Below are 18471 nucleotides of genomic sequence, written 5' to 3'. Positions count from 1 at the left end.
GTGTTCAATTCAATTCGAATACCCCTAATCTTTCTATATGTCAGCAAGATGTCTCGTCTGTTCTCGCAGCCATTTTAGATTTATTGTTGAGACTCTTTAAATAAATCTCGACGTGAACTTCGCTTTTCTTCTTTCGTTATTCTTATTAATTTGTAGTCTTCAACGAGAGCTCTCTGTAACAGACCTCTTCGCCTTATCCTGCCTCTGACCCACTCGCAATCTTACGTCCTCTGTATCGTCATCTGATATGAAAAGTAGCTCGCGTGGCTTTGCTTGCGCAGGTGAGCAGAAATCGTTTATTGGCTCACAAATTACGTAACGTTGCATATGCAATGCACAGTGCCTGACTGCGCGCGCATTTGAAAGGCCATGAGAGAGAGTAGCTAGTGAAAGGAAGAGGAACAGCTACACCGGTGGTAGGTGCCGCGCTACGCCTGTAAACAGAGAGGTCAGTCTATCACATGCCACGACGCCAATGGAGAAATAGTGTTAATTTTTAGATTTTATGGAATTTTTAAACATCGCCTGTCGCAGGTGGCATAATTCTTGTCCTTGAACTGGGCTAGTCGAAGAGGCGGACATTACTAGCCCGAGAAATCGAAAGACACATTCAGCTATTTACCGAAAATTCACCCATTCACTTCCTAATTAACTACTTTATGGCATATATTGCAATTTACGAATTGTAGCCGGTGAGCTTGCAAGACGCGTCCGCTTGAAATGGATTTCCAGAATGACGCCAGTTTGGACGTATTATTTCCCAAAGTGCGGGACGGAATACAAGGGTATTTCAGATGCTTTCAATCCTCAATGCATAAAAGAGCATTTTCTCTTAAACGTAACTGGAAGAACTGTGCATTTTACGGCGAGTTTGATGGCGCATATCGCTCTTACCGTTTCTTTTTTACGTTGATCAACGCGTAATTTTTTTATATTGTCGTCCTATATTGTATTCGCCCTTTTCTGCCATTTAGGATACAAACATAAAATGAAACATGCAAAAACATGATTATTCGAGATATTGTCATATAATGTAGCAACTCACTTTATGCTAACGTTTTTATCTTAAAGATTGCAATGTATTACTTTTTTCTATTTTACAATGCATAAATTTCTTCTTGACGACCCATGAAGATCAGTGCTTGTGCCACAAGAAAATGCGGACCCGTAAGAGTCTATCCCCAGCTAGCTTTTCGGTCGTGCAGATTGGCGCTAGTAAAGTGGAAAGTTGGGCTAGTTGGTGATTGATCATCATACCTAGCTGAATTGCCCGCAGTTGTGTTATTTCTCTGTATGTTTGGTCACACATGCAATCGCGCATCTGTACCCTACTGCATCCAATGCGATGTGTCGCGCCATGGCGATAAAAGCTGAGCGCTACGCAAAGAAATGTCATGCGGTCATTGTCCACTCTCCCGACAACACAAGTCAGAATATTAGAGGTAGCAACTCTGGCAAGTTAAAATTATTTTTTTTACTAATATGCTACCGAAGTCTTGTCTGATAACCAAGAATTCCACATAATTGTAAGTGCGTCAATGATGCCTTGAACATGTTCAAGAAGAATTGCTAGAATTTCGAAGAATTTGTGGTTGTGCGTTGGCCATATCAAACGTTTAATCGCCCTTTGAATCATAATTATTTAGTTCTATCATACATTCTGGCCGAATAATTGTACTCGATTAATTCTAGCCTCGCTTTTGAAACCCTCTGGCACTGTCATTGATCCCTATCTCACTCGTTCGTATTCTCTGAAAAAGTACACTATTAAGTTTACAGCCACGCTAACGCGCATTCTGACGCAGGCTGTTCTGCTCAGTAAAGAGAAATAACACTTCGGCTAGTGGTTCGAAGTGCAGGACCTTAAACGAATATAAAGATTCGCGCTAAGGAGCATAAGATTACGACGTACATTTCACTTCCGAATCTGACGCCATGCTTTTTCTTTGCACTTGATACAAGTTGTCCTGTCAACGCACAGATGGTGACAGTGACAACAAGCCAAGCTTTGCTACCACTTTGCCTTTACTTTCGGTATTACCGCGATACGCTACTGTGGAATCATGTAAATGCCATCATGACTGGACTTCTTTTTGCACTTCTTTGCAGTATACATTAGCCGGCCACATTTATGACATGAAAAACCTTAATAATGTTTCCCATCTCCTTTTTCGGCATTGCAACTAGCAGTTTCAGCGTCTGCACAAGGAGTCGACATAATGTGCTTTGGAACCAGCCGGATGCGACGGGGAAGTTCATGGGCAGTCTAACATCCACGTTTATACTCACCCGGGAGCTGAGCTCGAGCAGGCTCGTCATTCTTAGCGGGAACGAGTCGTTTCCAACCATTTTCCACAGCAGCACGTTCATCTTGTTCATCACCATCGCGTCCTGCGTGTAGAGATGCGAAGAAAAATTGAGAAACATTTTCTCATGCATAGTTGATGACAGTAACCATCTCGAACATTTTCGTGCTGATGAGTCGTATTACGTATTGTATTGGTATTGCACGTATTGGTATTACGTATTGGTATTGTACACACTGTATTAATATCCCAATGTAAAGCAAGTTTACCGCGTCGCTCTCTTTCGTCTCGTGAATCATGTTTAAGGCCCGATTCACACAGGCCCGATTCATTTGTACCGTCCCATTACCGCCATTGTACTGTTTTTTTGTCAGTGGAGAGCATTTCCTTGCCGGTTCCTCCTTAAAAAATGGGGGGGGGGGGGGAAGTCACGCAAGCGCTGACACTATAAAGAACGAAGTTGACGTATATAGTGGTTTAATTTATTCGACGAATATTTGTTTATATCAGTTCTGTTTCTTTTTCATGGTTTTTTGAGCTCATTTCGTGTCGTACTCGGGTCGTATTTCACGCGTATATACGTCGACCTTAGCTTCTTTAGTGATGGCATTTGGTTGATTCTTTCTTTCTTTCTTTCTTTCTTTCTTTCTTTCTTTCTTTCTTTCTTTCTTTCTTTCTTTCTTTCTTTCTTTCTTTCTTCCTTCCTTTCTTTCTCTCTTTCTTTCTTTCTTTCTTTCTTTCTTTCCTTCTTTGATCAAGAGGCCAAGCAGGCCTATCCCCGATGTTCTGCAGTCTATGGTGCAACGTGGTTAATTTTCGCCTACATTGGCGCTAATTACGCCCGTACCGTTCATTTTACCTATCCATTTACTAAACGCCCCTTCGTCTGGCCACTGACGAAAGCGGTTTCCAGAAATCGTTGCCTTATGCGAGCCTTGCTTAGTCGAAGCAAACGCGTTCCCTTTCGCAAAGGTGTGTGGTACGGCGGCTTTGCCTCAATACGAACGTCTCTACGGCGGTGCACCCTTTACAGAGGCAGAGTGCAATGAGTTGATTTTTGTATGTTTTCTGTGTTTCTCCGGCGATCCTTTGGAAAATTCGACATGCTGGCCAGCTACTGCGTGCCGTAATGCATGTAATATGCGTGGAATATTCCGCCCTACCCTTTGGCATCTGCGAACTATGTTCGCAACGTTCAATAAAACTCTCAATGCACTGACTGCCTTTCGAGCCTTTCTAGATAGATAGATAGATAGATAGATAGATAGATAGATAGATAGATAGATAGATAGATAGATAGATAGATAGATAGATAGATAGATAGATAGATAGATAGATAGATGGATGGATGGATGGATGGATGGATGGATGGATGGATGGATGGATGGATGGATGGATGGATGGATGGATGGATGGATGGATGGATGGATAGATAGATAGATAGATAGATAGATAGATAGATAGATAGATAGATAGATAGATAGATAGATAGATAGATAGATAGATAGATAGATAGATAGATAGATAGATAGATAGATAGATAGATAGATAGATAGATAGATAGATAGATAGATAGATAGATAGATAGATAGATAGATAGATAGATAGATAGATAGATAGATAGATAGATAGATAGATAGATAGATAGATAGATAGATAGATCGGCGCACGCCTAGCAAGTTTAGTTATTCACTAATGAGCTACAGCACCATCGTACTCAGATGCGTCACTCGTCTAAAGCCGTGTTGGCGACTGCAGTCACTTTTCCCGAGCCGAGAATTGGATCCTGAGCAAGGGCGACTGCGAAAAGCGAAAGTCAGTCTATATATCTGGCCGAATAGAGCAGCTTTAGCGAGACAGCGAGGCCGCACTTTCGCTATGCTCCTGGATGACCGCATGGGATAGCTCACCCGTGCATGAAATGTTACTCTATTCCATGCTCCTTGACTTTTGTGTATTCGCCTTGTGTGCTCTGGCAGAATAAGCAATGATGTCAAATTTCACAGAAAAGCTGTATCCTCTGCAACCAGGGCCTTTCAACGTCGCAGCAGTTGTTTTGCAGTGTAGTCAACGACGTGCTCGTAGTGCTGGCTCATGAACGTGCCGACACCCGAGCCCCTACGGGGAACAAGGTTTGGATTTTCGGGCCCGCGTTATGCAGTGAACAAATTATGTATGTATGGTGTTGCGCCGCTGAGCACGACGTTGCAAATCCCGGCAACTGTGGCCGCATTTCCAAGCATGCGAAATACAAAAACACCCGTGTACTTATATTTAAGTGCACGTTATAGCAGGTGGTCAAAACTAATTCGTAGTCCCCCACTACGGCGTGCCTCATTATCAGATAGTTGTTATGGCCCATAAAACCCCGTAATTTAATATTTAAATTCTAAATTATTTATATGTTTGCCGAACACCGCTTCAAGCTGAATCCGGGCCAGGGCGAATTTTTCTTCAACTGCGAAGTTTTTTTTCTGAGTAAGCTGTTCGAGTTTTCTTTGTAGCTTCGTGGTACAGAAGGCTGAACGGCAATTTTTTCCTTTCGATGAATAAGACCTGTAGCAGAGTGCGCGTGGCGCAGGCGTTTCCTGCACGCGTCCTGCGTTCGCAGCCGCGTTTAGACTTAACGGCGGTGCCTGGTTGCCTTGTATGAAAGGAGCGTCGTTGAAATTCTGTAAAATAGCTATACACATCGTAACATGGTGTCAACACATTCTGAATAGCATAAACGCGTCACACTGCGTGTGTTGCTTTTGTAATAGAATTTTCAGAAGACACGTGTTTTGACTTTGCCTACCACCGGTAAACATAATTTTCCCTACGAAGCGAAAGCAGAAATTTTATCTACGGTTATTACGAAAAGAAACAAAACGAGCAGAATAAAGTGAACCAAAGCCCGATTCTATAATCGTATAAGGATGGCGAAGCCAGAAGTTTGGAAATGATCCATTAAAAGCATCCTGCACATGCGTGATGACTAGAGTCAAGCATCCGCCGCAAACCTGCGTTTGTGTCTACCTTTGACGGCGCGTCCTTAACCATGATGCATCTCGATTTGGGAACGCGTATAATAGCCGAAGCATTTCATATTGTAAGACGTAAGGGCACGGGCATCGGCCAGGCGGTGCTACTGCTTTCAAGCTACGAAATAGCATTTATTCATCGCTGTTGATTTTTTCGTTCCGGTAACCTCAAGAAAGTTTGGCAATTTGTATCAAGTTCAGCGCACTATTCTGAATAAACCTTGTGTTAACGGACAGCGTTCGACCTGTGTCTTTTTCTCAGGCTTTGCTGGATTGCGGGTGGCTCACAGTAGATTAGACAACGCATTCACTGACATATATTTTCCTCTACACGAGTGCTAATTTTACATAGTTGGTGGAACATTGAGATTCTGAACATGCAGGACAGAAAACAGGACTAGAGAAGACCAAAAGGCAGGCGCTGCCTATGTTGTCATCAGCTCATAATTTTGTTGGCGGCGCTGTTTGTTGGATATTTTCATCACTTTTGCTTTATCCTGTTCTCTTTTAGGGCGAAGCAATGTTTGCCTGTTCGAGTTCCACATCAACCGAGTGTTCCTGCAGCTTCTACCATTCACAAGGTTACATAGAGTCAGTATGGAATCCTCGGTAACACGTTATGACAACGCCGGCTGGGCTCGAGCAATCGGTGGATGTGAAAACTATATGCAGGACCTCACCAGCGTTTTCTTGATGGCTCTCAGGGAGAGGAAATGGTGCGAAGTGTCGATGCGAAGGCCTCTGTGAGGGAACCGCGGGTAGTCCCGGATGTAGGTGCTGTTGATAGCGAACTGCATGTAACGAAAACAAGGGTCCTCAATGAGATCAGCGCGAAACCATAGGCCTGCCATGAGCAAAAGGTTATACGTGTTGCTAGAGCTTTGTTGTTGTCGTTGTTCATTCATCTACGTGGATTTCATGAAATCATCATCAGCCTGGCTACGCCCACTGCAGGGCAAAGGACTCTCCCATACTTCCCTAACTACCCCGGTCATGTGCTAATCTGGCCATGCTGTCCCTGCAAACTTCTTAATCTCATCCGCCTACGTAACTTTCCGCCGCCCCCTGCTACGCTTCCCTTCTCTTGGATTTCATGAAATGCTTTCACATAAAAGACAGTTGCCACTTTTATCACTTCACGCCGAAAATTCAATGGTTTGAATTTGAATACGTAACCTCGAAATTAAAGTTAAGTTTGCAGCAGAAAAATTATATCACTACAGGTCTTACCGCAGGAATGACGCGGTGTATCCCAGTTTGCCAAATTATAGTACGGTAATATTTGTGGCCAAGAAGGATTCCTGTACAATGATGCTCAATATCTTACCTTGAAATGAACAAATTCCGGTGAGCACAAAGCATTCGGTGCTCGTACCTTAAATACACTGACTCGGGTATCCTTGCGCGTTATAGGCAGATTTTATCACGATGCGAGCACGTGTTTTGTCCCGTCACCTACGCAGTGAGAATGCCACGTCTGGAGCTTTGCGCGTAAAAAGAACAGAGCCACTATTTTATGTAGGTCCTTCACACCTTTAAAGAACTGGATGTAATTAATTAATAAATGCATACAACAGCCAGCTGTGTTTACATGTAGTCGAACACAACTTCCAGTGGAATTGCACTTCAGTAAATTAAAGACAAGTAAAAGAACGCTCCAAAGTGTGTAGCGTTGGTGATTTTTATATCATGTAAGATAAATCATAATTGTCGTTGGCTTTGATGACTCGAAACTTACTGAGCCCCTATTTAAAAGGAGAATAACGTGGTCATGTTAAGATGAAATAATTATTATTATCGCAATAATTTATTATATTATTATTATTATTATTATTATTATTATTATTATTATTATTATTATTATTATTATTATTATTATTATTATTATTATTATTATTATTATTATTATTATTATTATTATTATTATTATTAAAGACATTTCTATACAAATACTATTTCAAGCATTGGGACTCACCCAGGTAGCCATGTGGGCTATATTTAAATTTTTTATATTTCTAGATTGAGATACATAAGGCGTTCGATTCAGCGAGCCACAGTGTTCTATGTGCTAAACCACAAAACTACTTGTTAAATCGGTCTCATATTGTGTGCATTCGTGACCTAAAGAGTTCTTTGTGTCATCTTTACGCAGGGGTTCTATGGGGGTCAGTTTCATCTCGGCTTCTTTTCAATATACACGTTTGTGACTTGCAACACGCAACTAGTTCATGTGCAATTTTCCAGTATGCTGATGAATTGCTGCCTGTTTCTGGCTGCATGAAATATGAAACAGTAGTCGCATTACGTCAAAGCGACGTAAAAAATGTGATAGACTGGTCTCGAGAGAACCGTATAAACGTCAGTGCTCTGAATAGTCACTTAGTTTATTTCAGAAATTCGTTACAGACTCTTGTAACAAGTCAACCCGGTCTTCCTTCACTGTTATTACTGCTTAGATTTGTTTGTACCTCAGCAAAATACATGGACAGTGTTAAACAGCTTGGAGCTTATTTAGATATTTGAATATTCAAAGGGCTCGAATTCGTGCGCGGCTACGTAACATTGCATGTGTAATTTAGCGCATCAGGAGTTATGCGCCTATTAGGAATTACAAAACGCTTTAGCTTACTCACATAGTGGGTGTCCTAGCTAACGTTAGAGAAGCTGTTAAAAGAAAAAGAAGTCACAGTTTCGCCCGAGAGACCAAACATCGATTGCGATAGCATATTAGTGGACAGCTAGCTTACAAAGTAAAGATAGAAGTTTCATGAACGGTATAAACCTGTAAACGGAGGCATACTCAGTAAATTAACAACCATGGTGTCACGCGGGCACAAGCAAACATGAACACATCTCACTCGATGACAGTGGAAACTCGCTGTCGGAACGCTGGAGTAAGGAAGCGCGGCAGCAGCAGCGAGCGAATTGACCTTCGTGCTGCGTCTGGCATCAACGGGACCTAAGCCGCGAAAACACAGCGTGTCGCGCACTCTGTCCCAGTCGCAGATGGCTTCCGGGGCACCTGGAGTAGAACGCCCTCCCTCTCACTACCCTTTCCCCGGATCCTTGCGCGGGACGGAAGACGATGCTGTTCCTTCCCACTTTCCTCACTTACGTGCGCAAGACTGAGCCGCGATCGCCAACTCAGCGTCGCGTGCTTTCACTCGAACATGCAGGACATGGCGCGTGGCGAAGATTTTATCGACCATGAACTTTATGCGGGACCTCACGGCGACGATGACGGCAGAATCGGGCCTGCAGTGGCCATATAATTTCTATCGCAACAAAATATTTAGAAGAGATGGTGCAAAATACGATTTTAAAACCTACAGTACTCAGTCGTCAGACCTCTCACAACTTAACATCTCAAGTTTTATAATCGTATTTTGCACCCTGACTTTTCGAATATTGTTTTTCTTGATTCAGCTTAATTAACGTTAGCCGGGACACATGGTATAAGGGGCGACATTTGCTGGTTTTATCATTACAGCAGATCTTGGAAATATAAAATTTGCAGCCTATTTGAAAAGTGTTGTGTACAACCACACCTTTGATAACTTATTTCAAGATTCAGAAATGCCTTATTTTGAGTATTGATTGCGATCGAGTATTGTGATGCGTTATATTTTAGCAACCATTTTCGAGAACCTGTCCATAAGTGTGTTGCTTTGCGTAAAGACCCCAAATGTGTAGGTTATCGGACAAGAACTCGTCATGGAAAATGCGGAGTGCCCCTGCTGTTTCATAGCGTTCCATTCAGTAGTGTATCAGAAAATGTATTTGGATTAAAGAAGGTTCTCAAAGCAATGATAGAATAGGAGCTTCACATGTGTAGTCTCCGTTGTTGTATTATCTTTGCCATAAGCATTGCAAGACTATGTTAGCTGCAGGGTTTTCTCGTTTTCTTTGTTCTTGATAGAATATAATTTTGTATACATTTTGTTCTATCTTAAAGATCGTTATATGCTACGTATATTCATCTGAAAATTGCAGTGTTGCATTGTTTTGAATCTCGAAATAAGTTATCAATGACACAACACATTTTGGTATGCTCTTTAATAGGTTGTCTATCTTATATTTCCAAACAAACTGAGAAACCTGTGATGCCTTTTGGCACGGAAGCGTTTTATGGCAATATCTATCAAGAGTTTTTCGCGTGTACGTACGTCGCGGAAATGACGTCACGAAAAGAGCATGCTAGGTTTCTCGCAGCCCGCGAAATACTAGATGGCGCCATTTTGCCGTTCTCGGACCTGTGCTGTCTGAAGGCCTGCGGTAACGACGCAGTTTCACCACATCGATTCTCTTCCGCATCGTGTTACCCTATGAACTTGGTTGCCTCTGGAGTGCAGTTTAAACGCGCAGTAGCAGTGTATGCACGCCGCCTACTGCTGCTCTTGTAATGGCGCGCCAAATAGCAACGTTGCTACCTTAAGCGCTGCAGAAAGGCAGCAACGTCCACGGGGAAGTGCCATGAAACCGGCCGCGTTCGACATGCGAGAGACAGACCAGCGGGAAGCACAACGCAACGCATTCGCCCGTACCGGGCGCCCACTAAGAATCGCGCCTTTCGCATTCGTGTAGCCGACCGCGTCGCCAGTCACCGCGCTGCCTGAGACGCTTCCGTGCCGGACCAAAATGCTCCTAGCTAAGGCGAAGCCGCTCGCCAGCTGGAGGCCCCGTGCCAAGCGAAGCGGCAAGAAAGCTGCCGACCCGCAAACAGTATGCCTTTTGCGGTAACGCACCGCGAGTTTGTTAAACGGTTTACGCAGAACCCTTGAGGCTTCGCTTGAACGCTTTGCGCGCGCCCGTGGTTTCTGGCGGATTTGCTCAGCGCTCCAGTGCGTGCAATCGACAGCTATCCGACTTCGTGCGCACGCTGATCAAAGAAGCTGCGGTGCACTTACAAGTTCATTGGAGAGACCGTAGACGAGCTGGGAGAATGTTTCCAGTCCACGAAGCAGACCCCACGGAGAGTTGGCGAGAAGCACGTTTTTCTTCGGGCTGGAGGTAATGCGCAGTATATCTGCGCACGAGACGACCGACAACTAGTGTCACCATGTGCTCTCTCAACGACCATGACGCCCGCCGACAAAATCCACAAGCAGGGTGTGAAGGGCCGCTGTCAGGCGAGACGCTTCAGCGATGACTGAGTGATTCACTTCTAGCACTGGAGCTGCCACTGCGCTCCATATTCATTTACAAAATTTGGCTTTCAGTCAAAAAATAAATGAGTAAAACTACGCCAAAATATGTACTGTATGTCTACGTGTACGCAACTACCTGGTGCAAGTGCTGGTACGCGACCTGTAATAGTTAGAAGCAACGCAGTAACGCTTGTTACAGTTACTTCGCTAAATGAGTAGTACGCTAAAGTTATACTTGTATAAACATCCGGTACAATGCCTGCTACTTACACAGGGCTCTATAAAATAGTTTATGTACACAAGTTGTTTATAGTAGGAAATCAGCGTGTTATGTTCTGTTCGCTACACCCGCCGTGGTGGCTTAGTGGCTTTGTGGTTGCGCTGCTAAGCCCGAAAGCACCGACGGCCACATTTCCATGGGAGATAAATGCAATAAAATCCGTGTAGCGGGCACTGGGTGCACGCAGAACTACTCTAGGTGGTCAAAATTAATCCGGAGACCTCACTACGGCCTGCCTCACAATCATGTCATAGTTTTGGCACATAAAGCCCCTCTATTTATTTAAATTTATCTGTTGTGTTCACTACGTGAACAAAAAGCGCGGAGCACTATGGTATGATGGTAGGGTGACGTCGTAAAGGAGCACGTCGGCGACTTCTGTAGCCCAGCTACTCGGCATGGCGCAAGTAATGGCAAATCTGGTCACGTGGTTAGTCGCGACGGCAATGCACTTATTGCCGGAGACGGATGTAGGAAAAGGCGTCCAGCAGAGCAAGCCCAACACTATAGAGTAGCTCAGGTTGGAGGTCTACCGGTTGAAGGTGGTCAGCATGTGCAAGAGAAGGATGTTTGCGGCTGTGACAAAGATCGCGGGCGACGACGTAGCGGTGCACGGAACGGCAAGAAGAACCGCCGCCGCATGCGACCGTAGGTGCGGGGTACATCAAGATGTCCAGCTGACGGCTCGTTATGGTGGTTCTGTAGAACGGCAATACTCAAGTGCCGGGGAAGACCTAGAAAAAATTCAGGGCCATCTGGTTGAAGGTTGCGGTAGCACAGAATGTCGCCATGTAGGACAAAGTGGCTGAGAGAAGGGCGGGAATGGGCAGAGGGGAGACGGTTGATGAAGAACTGCAATGAACCATCACGGTGGTGTTCGGTGCTCACATTGACAAAATCTGAGATATCCATCACATGAGCGCCGGCACCAGGAGAGGCAGCGCTGTCTACCGGGTGACTCGACAGGCGGTCTGCGTCCATGTGCAATCAGCCAGACTTGTGTATTACAGGGAACTAAAACTATTGGAGCCGAAGCGCCAAGCAACCAAAGCGACTACACGGGTCCTTGAGAAAAGACAGTTTCAAATGGCATAGTGTACCGTAATGACTGAGAATGGATGGTCATACAAGCACTGGCGGAATTTTGTGGTGGCCCAGCCTAAGCTTATGCACTCGTGCTCTGTGACCGTACAGTTTCGTTTCGGAGTAGAAAAAAGGCTGGTGTATCCAATGACTCGTTAATGGCCATGCTCATGCAGGGCGATGGCAGCGCCTATGCCATGTAGACTGGTGTCGACGCGAGCTTCATAGGGTACAGATGATTCGAAGTGGGCCAGCAAAAATAGTGAAGTCAGCAAATAGATCAGTGCGCACAATGCGTAGGCTTCTTCGGGGCCCCATGAAAAAGGCGCCTCCTTTTTTTAAAAGATGCATAAAGAAACGAGAAATGTTTGCAAGATTTGGTACAATAAGTACGAGCGTCATCCAACGAAACTCCAAACATCCTTAGTGGAACACGGCATTGAAAAGTTCTTGACTGCACGAATCTTATCAGGGTTAGGCTGGACGCCGGTGGCACTTACAAGGTTATTAGTTGTCTTCCGAAATCACACTTGGCACAGCTGAGTTGAAGGCCACCTCGACGAAAGACATCTAGGATAGTTGATGGACGCGTAAGGTGACTCCAGAATCAACATTCTGGAGTCACCTTACGCAAACACAATGATGTCGTCGAGTTAACAAAAGGCAGATTTACCATTATAGCCTCGAAGAGTCCATCATCCGTTCGAAAGTGGCTGGCGCATTAGAAAGTCCAAAAGGCCAAACAGTGTCCAGCTGCAATAAACGCTGTCTTTTCGCGCTCCATGTCGTCAACAAAAATCTGCCAGTACCCAGAACGGGGATCTCTAGATTAGAAGTATTTGGCTCTGTGAAGGCCATCAAGGGCGCCATCAATGCGCGGCAGCGGATATGCATCGTTGCGTGTTATCTTGCTCAAAGAACAATAGTGGACGCAACATCTGAAGGTTCTATATTCTTTTTCTTGACAAGGACAGCGAGAAAGGCCGATGGAATGGAGGTCATCTCCATAGCCCCTTTGGCAAGCATTTTGTCCGCTTCGCGCTGAATGACTTGGTGTTGAGCACGAGGCACATGGGAGGCACGTCTAAGGATAGCACTAGTAGTACCAGTATGAATACGGTGACTCAACAGCCACGTTTGCCTTAATGGACGGTCGCCGCAGTCAAAGATGTCCATATGTTGCTAGAAGACTGCGGACGTCAGTGGCCTGAACAGGCAGAACATCAGGAGCAACTTTCATCGTAAATTTTTTGGGGAGCTAACGAAATTTTTTAGGTCTTAGATGCAGCGAAGGTTTATGTCAGCATCTAGGACGGATATGTCGCACGAGTCAAGCGCACACACCCTTGCCACCGAAGTGCCTTACGAAAGAACTTCAGTCAGGAAGCTGAAGTTGAGGAGAAGAAGGTGTGCCTTGGTTGTCGGCGATAGTCATGGTAATATGTGGAACAGCGACATTTGTGCGAGTATGACGTCATCAAGCGGAGAGGCTATGTAATCACCGTCACAACGGATTATCATGCCAAGTGCTGGGCAGTAACGAAGATACAAGTATCTTAGACACAATTTTAGATACTCTTTGGGCATCTTGTTTCTCTATCATGATACGTCTAGCAAGAAATGTATCAGTATCTGTATATACGATGCATGAAAGAATGCACCGTGTATCTTAAGATACAAGATACTGCTATAGCAACATCACCGGGCGAAACTATAAACGTTGGCTCAACTCCGCTTCTGAAGCTGATACGGCTGCCACTAAGCCACCTGAAAGAACTAAGAAGGACGACATTCTTTTATAGGACCATTATAATACCAAATACCGTTTTTCTCATTAGCTTCCGCACGTGCCGTATTAAGCTATTTTCCACAAGCACTGAATTTTCTATTGTCTGTAACAGGTAAGTTAACGATATTTCATGCTTAAATGTCACAGCTATTATTGGTGTCACCTGTATCGTGTTTTTACGTATTAACTGTGGTTCTGTGATACGGGACCACCTTTCTATTTTACTTAGAGGTATTTTTCTTTTTTTAGCTCACCTTTAAATTTCCTACTGTTGCAGCTCACCAGGTAATCAGGGCTACAAGTCGCAGTAGTATGAATAGCGGTAGTATATATACCACCGCTATTCAATGCGTCACAGGACATAGATCCTGTGACGCTTTGTGCCACTACAGTACGTATGAAACGTTTTTGTGCTGAACAAGTTTTTTTGTCGAAGAAAAATCGTAAAATGATTGCGCGTTAATGGATACATCGCTAACAAACGCTTTACGCCAGCAGAAAAGTAGACTATGAAAGGTAATTGGAGCTTTATCTGCCCTGCGCATACACGATGCGTTGAAAAAATTTTGCTACCAGCGTTGTTGCTGCTTTGAAGCTGTCCGGCGAGCTGGTATTGTGTAAATGGTCACACGTTTACGGTAAAATTTAAACTCCACAGCGCTATATGCGCCATCGTGCAGAGGCTTCTTTTCATGAAGTTCTTGTAATCAGACGACGACCCGCTAGCTGGTCGGCAAACAGAGCAGCAACTCCCATAAATTAGAGAAACGACAAGCAAGAACAGCTGATAGCGCAGCCTACGTATAAAGAGCTTTCATGTTAAGCAGCTAAAGCAACCCCAATAATTCTTTCGGAATGAAAATACTATACTTTGAGCAAGGGAGACAAATATTTTAGATATGAAGGCATTTCATTGAAAGGAAACAAGGTTGAGCAGAGTTAAGACATTTCCAGGCAAACACTTTTGGGCAGACGCGTTTGCTGTTATATGAGTGTATTGTAACAAATTTGCGAATGCATCGGAGTATCTTAAGATACAAAAGGAAAGCATCGTGTGGGTTAATATTATTGCGGTAGTATCTTGTATCTGTATCTCGAATACGTGTTGCCCGAGTATCTTGCATCGTATCATGATACAATTTCAAAGCATCTTTGTCCAGCCTTGATCATGCCGACAAGACGACAAACATGGTGACAGGTAATTGCCACTGCGCACTATCAACTGACCACAAGCGAAGCGGCGTTACAGATGGAGTACTGGTGAAACGAGGAAGCGCAAGTTGAAGTATGCCGATAGCACAGTCGATGAGTGCCAATTGCGTCGACAAAAATTCAAAGCGAGATTCACGTGGCTGGGCAGTACTATGCTAATGTGGCAGTACTATGCTGAATGACAATGGTGACACAAGCTGTGCACATTCTCAAGACTTCAGGACTTATTCCTCTTGCGGCACAAATAAATATGAAAGTGGCAAGCGTCAGTACTTTTTTGAGGCAGCGGTGAATGTGAACATTCATTACAGAAGTTTTCGCACCGGTATCGACGAGTGTAGGCACAGTTACTCCATCAACGTGAACGTCAATCATCCTTCGCCTACTTCACGCTCAAGGCACCATTGTCGCGGTCATGCGCAAGGGCCGCATAACAATGTCCGTGTTATGGGCCATATTACACACATTGCACCATAAAGTAAAGGAAATTCTGAAACTGCACTTGCACTTCAACAAAAAAAGGCTAATGCCCTGTACTGGCTTAACTACTGCAGAACTTTTTCTCCTACAAATGGACGACCCTGTGCATCTGCGCAGGCTTGCCTTTTGTCGCAGGCACACGGACATTATTAGGTGAAAGCGCGCCCCAACACTTCCCAACAAGGCAGCCAAATGGTTTTTCCTATTCTTTGTTAGCAATCATCCTACGCCAGGCCAGCACTCGCCGTGGCGACATATTGTCTTTGGCGTTCTGCTGGTAAGTCCGAAAGCGCGGGATCAAATCCCTGGCCCGGTGGCCGCGTTTTGATGGAGGTTTAAGGGACCATAAAGACAAATAAGAATAAAGCTAAAGTGATAGACTAGTGCTCCATAATCTCCAAGGCGTCAATATTACCGCGAATGGAGCCTTAAAGCTACCGATTCTGTCTCTGACTATTGGACGACCTTCTGTATACACAAGTTTTTGTAATTTTGTAGTTTTTGTAAGCTTTCGTTTTTGCTCGACTCCGCGGCGCCCGCGCTTTCGCGTCTCGGTATTTTTGTTATCGCGTAGTGCTGCGCTGGTTTTGCGGTTCGCGAAACTCGCACAAACTGCAAGTAGCAGAAAATTCAACTTCACTGCGATGTCGCTGGATGCCCGAACAGCCACGCCACTTTAACAAAGAGCTGCTGCAGTGGCGAGTCAACGACAGTCGGCGAGTCTACCGCCGTCTGTCGGGAGCTGTTTTGCTCACCGACGGAAGCAAAAGGTAGTGATGGCGTATGCAATGGCACCACACCTCCGGTTGGTTGGCAGCAGGCTTGACTTTCGAAAAAGGTATTAGGACCCTTCAGATGCAGTTTTCTCGTAAACTAAGTATTTTCTTCGCTCGATACAAGCGTTGCGAGCTTTCAGTAATGGCGGGTAAACAGTGCTAGTCCACATAGCATTTGCCTTTAGTGTCCCTTTAAATACAAAACCACCCCTGTACTGTACATTGCGTGCACGTTAAAGAACCCCAGGTAGTCAAAATTAATTAAGTTAAAAATTAATGGAGACTACCCCACAACGGCGTGCCTCATAAATCACATCGTGGTTTTGGCACGGGAAACCCCAGCCTCTACTCTAACTCTCTGTGCTAGGCGTGTTTCAGCATTCGACAAGGTACACAAAGCGATGGTGTGCCTTGTAGCCATCGCGTGACCCAATATACGGCTCTCTTCACAGCACAGAGGACAGCGGGTCGCCCGGTGGCCTGTCAGGAAGGCACCGCTTGAGGCCACCGAGCACATAGCCTCGGTGGCCTCCATTGCACGGCACATGCACACAATGCCACACACCGCACCCATGCGTTTGACCAGGGTGTTGGGAGAAGTGCGTACGGAAGATGCGAGAGTGTGCACAATCCGGGAACACGCCCGGTGCGCCGTATACTCACAGTGTTCGTCCATGAGCGGCTCGGGAAAGCTCTCGCAGGCGCCTAGCAGCGTCACCACCAGACGGCTGATGTAACCGGCGCTCTTCTTCCGGTACGCCTCCACGGTCTGGAAGTATGTGCGAAAGCATGGCGCATGCTGAGACTTCGCCTACGTTCGTGATAGTCAAAATAATTGAGCACTCGCTTTCCTGAAAGTGACGGAGGACGAATGTGACTGCGTTTTCACATCCTTGGGGGAAAAAGAGGAAAACGGTGAGGCCACAGACAGCTGAGTGCTAAGGCACTTAAGCCTGTTTCGCGTGGTTTCTGTAGCGCCGCCTTTTCATCAAGTGACTAACGCGACGAGAAATCCGATGACATGCTCATCAAGCATTTTCGTATATGTGTGCACTCACTCACTATGCCGGTGTGCAATATCTGTTAGTGCCTTGAGTGTGACGCGAACTATCGATACTGTACAATGACACGAACCTTCCCTGTCTCGATTCTCTCAGTTTAAAGACATTGTAAACACGTTATTAGCTTACCTTAGATGCCTAATTAGCGCTTTAGCTATAAAGAATATGTCATTTTATTATGAGTGTACATTGTGTCAACCAGGAAAAAAAAAGCAAGAACCACGGGTTGTGGTGACGCCCGTCTTGAGCATTCTGCCCCAGCTCCCGCGGTTACGTCGCAAATTTCGCAGCGTCTCCTTGAAAATGTTCTTGTTGCTGCTGCTGTTGTTTTGACAGCGAAGCTGTTATTGCAACTAAAACCACCCAAAAGCATTATATGCCAGTTTTTATGGTTTTATGGAAAAAAGAACTTGCAATATGCAGACATATTTTGAAGGTATTGAGTCGATTCTGTGTAAATTAAAAGTGTTACACCCTCCTTTTCGGCCCCTATAAAAGGGCCATATGAACCATTTAAAGTTTTTCTAATTTCTGCGAATGCACAATAATTGGCATAAATTTCATATTTTGAAAGAATGCGTGCCATACAATGGGTAATGTGTGGTGAAAGTTTCGAGTGTCTAGGGTATTTTTGTGCTTTAAAACTAGTAACGGAATGCTCGTCTTCTCCCAAATTTTAAACTCGATTCACGACAAGCAGTCGCTGTTCTTCGGTCTCCTTGGTGAACTATGCTAAGCACACGGATTATATTTAGTTGAAGTAGAAAGCGTGTCATGCGTGGCGAACGATAAATGTTTCATCTATGTAGCTTAGCTGGCCTTTGCAGAAATTTACATATTCAAGCGTTCCAGAGTCATACTGCCGCAATCCGGTATATTTACCAAAGTACTAAGACAACTGCACTGGACACCAACTTTAATTTTAGTTAAATTAGTTGGAATGCTATGTGCAGCATGTGGCAAAAGTGTCGTTTTCTCAGTTTAAATAGAAGTGCGACAAAGAATTACTGAACCCACATTTTTTTCCCTTACTTTCATGTGTCATACCACGTTTGCAGTTGGTCTTTCTGACTTCCCGGGCAAACCGGACAAGGCACCCTATTTACCTTATTGAAAATAAGGGGCAGGTTATGGCTAATGTGTACGCAATTTTCTAAATATATGCTTTGATTGCAGAGCTTGCAATGTATTGCGTAATAGAACATTCTAAAATATACATAGTTAACCTTAAGGAGCAGCGCAAAATTTTGCAAGCAGCCTTACTATAAGTGCCACCTAGATTAAAGACAGCAACAATAGGCGTTCTACTATGAA

At 44.6% G+C, this 18471-nt stretch overlaps 1 protein-coding gene across 1 annotated transcript in view; it reads right to left on the bottom strand.

The window, feature by feature from the left end:
* LOC135913227 (beta-hexosaminidase subunit beta-like) overlaps positions 1–18471 on the bottom strand; it is a 67972-nt gene that overhangs the window by 32116 nt on the left and 17385 nt on the right. Inside the window, exons 5-8 of the mRNA XM_065445832.2 lie at positions 16760–16865; positions 10237–10355; positions 6010–6120; positions 2290–2391 (exon numbers count right to left, since the gene is read on the bottom strand). Of these exons, the coding sequence (XP_065301904.1) occupies positions 2290–2391; positions 6010–6120; positions 10237–10355; positions 16760–16865 (438 nt within the window). The remainder of the gene's footprint in view (positions 1–2289; positions 2392–6009; positions 6121–10236; positions 10356–16759; positions 16866–18471) is intronic.

Source organism: Dermacentor albipictus, chromosome 5, assembly GCF_038994185.2.
Source record: "Dermacentor albipictus isolate Rhodes 1998 colony chromosome 5, USDA_Dalb.pri_finalv2, whole genome shotgun sequence".
Classification (NCBI taxonomy): domain Eukaryota; kingdom Metazoa; phylum Arthropoda; class Arachnida; order Ixodida; family Ixodidae; genus Dermacentor; species Dermacentor albipictus.
Note: the sequence above shows the minus strand (reverse complement) of the source record. Positions and strands in the feature narration are given on the sequence as shown.